Raw genomic sequence first — 2,500 nt, forward strand, 5'->3', positions numbered from 1 at the left:
AAGACTTGGGGCATCTTGATTCTCGCGCAAACCGCGCTAGCAAAACTCACGGGTGGATAAATTAAGCTTGTCGGCAACATAAGAAAAAAACAGTGCAAAAAGGAAATCAAAACAAAATAAACAAATGGAAAATGCAGCTTCTTTTTACATTTTAAAAGAACTCACAAAGTCAAAGCGACGGGAAGCAAGAGTACAGCCGCTGCAAGGAAAAACACAAATCCAGGTTCATCAAATTTCAGAGATTTAGCGTACAAAGAGTTCAATATAAGAGCACCAAGGTATGTGAACAGAGTCTCAACAGATCCAGTGGCTGAAAACAATGAACCTGAAGCAGAAAGAAAATCATAAAAGCTTGACTTAGGAAGGAATTGCTCTCGTCATGATTGTCACGGACGAGCAGTACACGAGGCGAGACAAGGGTGGCTCGCAGGAATCATAATTTTCTACTCGAGAGGTGCGTTTTCCCAAAGCAAAACAAGCAAGTGGGCGTTCGGAATGCTGCCAACCCAAAGTTATTGCGAGACCGCTTGATAGCTATCAACGAAACCCGGGAAGGGAATCTTAGATTCCGCTCGGCTAATTTTGTCAATATCTTTAAACTGAACCCTGAACCATTTTAGGCCACATGTGATTATTTCAGTAAAAAAATAGATTCCATGTTGACGTGCGACTGTGCCTTTAAAAGAAAATCATAGACGACATCAAAATGGTAATCAGAACAAAAAAGTGACAAAAAAACCGATGTTCTTACCACATTTTAACGTTTTCTGGGATTTATTACTACATGAACAGACGCACGGCAACATGGACTCTATTTGTTTCATATAATAATAAATTACCATATACAGAAAGAAGCCTTTTCTTTCGAAAGAGGTTGCTTTCCTACTTGGAGTAACACTTTGACGTAATCTGTCGTCATACAAAATAAAGCAAACTAAGTGGTTGCTGACCTTAACAAAGAATTGCGATTAGTTCAGAGAATTACGCCACTGTCAAACTTGAATCAAGAGTCGCTCGCCTTTTTTATATATGCGAGATTATGTTTACAAACGTTTACAAACATTCTTCTCGTTATTCAAATGTGCAAACCATTAGAACGCAAGGATCTTTTGTTTTAGCAGCCAGTGAGGTTCCGGTTGGCACATAAATGACCATAGATCACGTCAATAATACCTTATGTAATCCTGCGAAGGACTATCATCAGTTTCGGTTGCCTCATTGTTGCTCTTGAGTAACTTCCCCACCTCCAAACATGCTAAAACATTTATGACTCCAAACCCGGCCAACTGCCTTTTAAAATTATCAGGCAGTCCACCTGCTCTACCCCTCCCTCCCTCCTTAAAACCTCTCCTTTATCACCCTTCCCTAAAGCCACACAGAGATAACCAGATACCTTGATCATCTGCACTGACAATCTCCGACATCATCGCTCTGAGAACGGGTGATACAGCACCACCAAGAATTCCAATCAATGGACCTAAAAAAGGGGTGAGGTACGTTTCATTTTATTTGTCTTGACTGAATTGTATACGAAATGCAGTTATGCTTGTTATATGTATATATAATCGCATAAAAATATTTTTTTAATCTCGGGAGTAATGTGGTTCGTCTTTTTAAGGATGGCCGTTACGGGCCACCGTAGACCGTAGATTCCCATAGCTTAGCTATGAAGACAACGTTTTGACAGTCCATTCTAGTGTTTTCAACAGGAGTGATACAAAGTTATTGCAAAGCAGAGTGGCATCAAACTAATGTCTCAGATTGTCAACTTGGTTGCAGTGTGATGCAGTGTGAACGTCAACTTTCGTTTCTCCTAGTTTGCAGTATTCAACTCCCAGAGGAAACTAACGAAGAAGGAAAATTAATTGATTTTAAAGGTACCATGGCAGCAATTAAAATTACTTACTAAAGAAGACCATGAGCAGTGAAGTGGAGAATCCAAAGAATACCAAGAATCCCAGGTATGACAGAAAGGAGATGCGCACTATGTTCACCTTAGAAAGGCACATTCCAAATGCCTTAATAGTTACTACGCCACCAACACCTTGCAGGGAATTCCAAAACGCTAAAAGGTATCCTACATATTCTGGAGAGAAACAAAGGGGCGAATAGAGCATAAAAAGACTCAAAGCTCCAGATATACCCCTAACTGATAAGCTGACCACACCAGAGCAAAGTGTCAACAATATTAAATTTCTCTTCCTGGCACCCACAGCCTTTGCATAGACTCTCCAAGAAGACTTAAAGTTATCCAAACTGAAGAGCTTTCCCGTTTCTTCATTGGATCTGCATCTTGATTCAGGCACAAAGAAAACTGCATAAATAACTGCAAATAATTCACATCCCAGTATGAACCAATAAGGGGCAAAGAATCCAAGGTTTTCAATCCAAAAACCACTTGACAGCTGGGCAGCCATGCCCCCCAGAAGTACAAGGAATTCTAAAATGCCTGTAATTTCGAGAAGGAAAGTAAGCATTAAATTATTTATTTAAGAAACAT

The 2,500-nt window shown here is 39.9% G+C and overlaps 1 protein-coding gene across 1 annotated transcript in view; it reads right to left on the minus strand.

The window, feature by feature from the left end:
• LOC138044044 (proton-coupled folate transporter-like) overlaps window positions 1–2,500 on the minus strand; it is a 16,680-nt gene that overhangs the window by 1,667 nt on the left and 12,513 nt on the right. The window contains exons 4-6 of the mRNA XM_068890638.1: window positions 1,907–2,449; window positions 1,394–1,477; window positions 166–325 (exon numbers count right to left, since the gene is read on the minus strand). Of these exons, the coding sequence (XP_068746739.1) occupies window positions 166–325; window positions 1,394–1,477; window positions 1,907–2,449 (787 nt within the window). The remainder of the gene's footprint in view (window positions 1–165; window positions 326–1,393; window positions 1,478–1,906; window positions 2,450–2,500) is intronic.

Source organism: Montipora capricornis, chromosome 3 (genome assembly GCF_036669925.1).
Source record: "Montipora capricornis isolate CH-2021 chromosome 3, ASM3666992v2, whole genome shotgun sequence".
NCBI classification, from domain to species: domain Eukaryota; kingdom Metazoa; phylum Cnidaria; class Anthozoa; order Scleractinia; family Acroporidae; genus Montipora; species Montipora capricornis.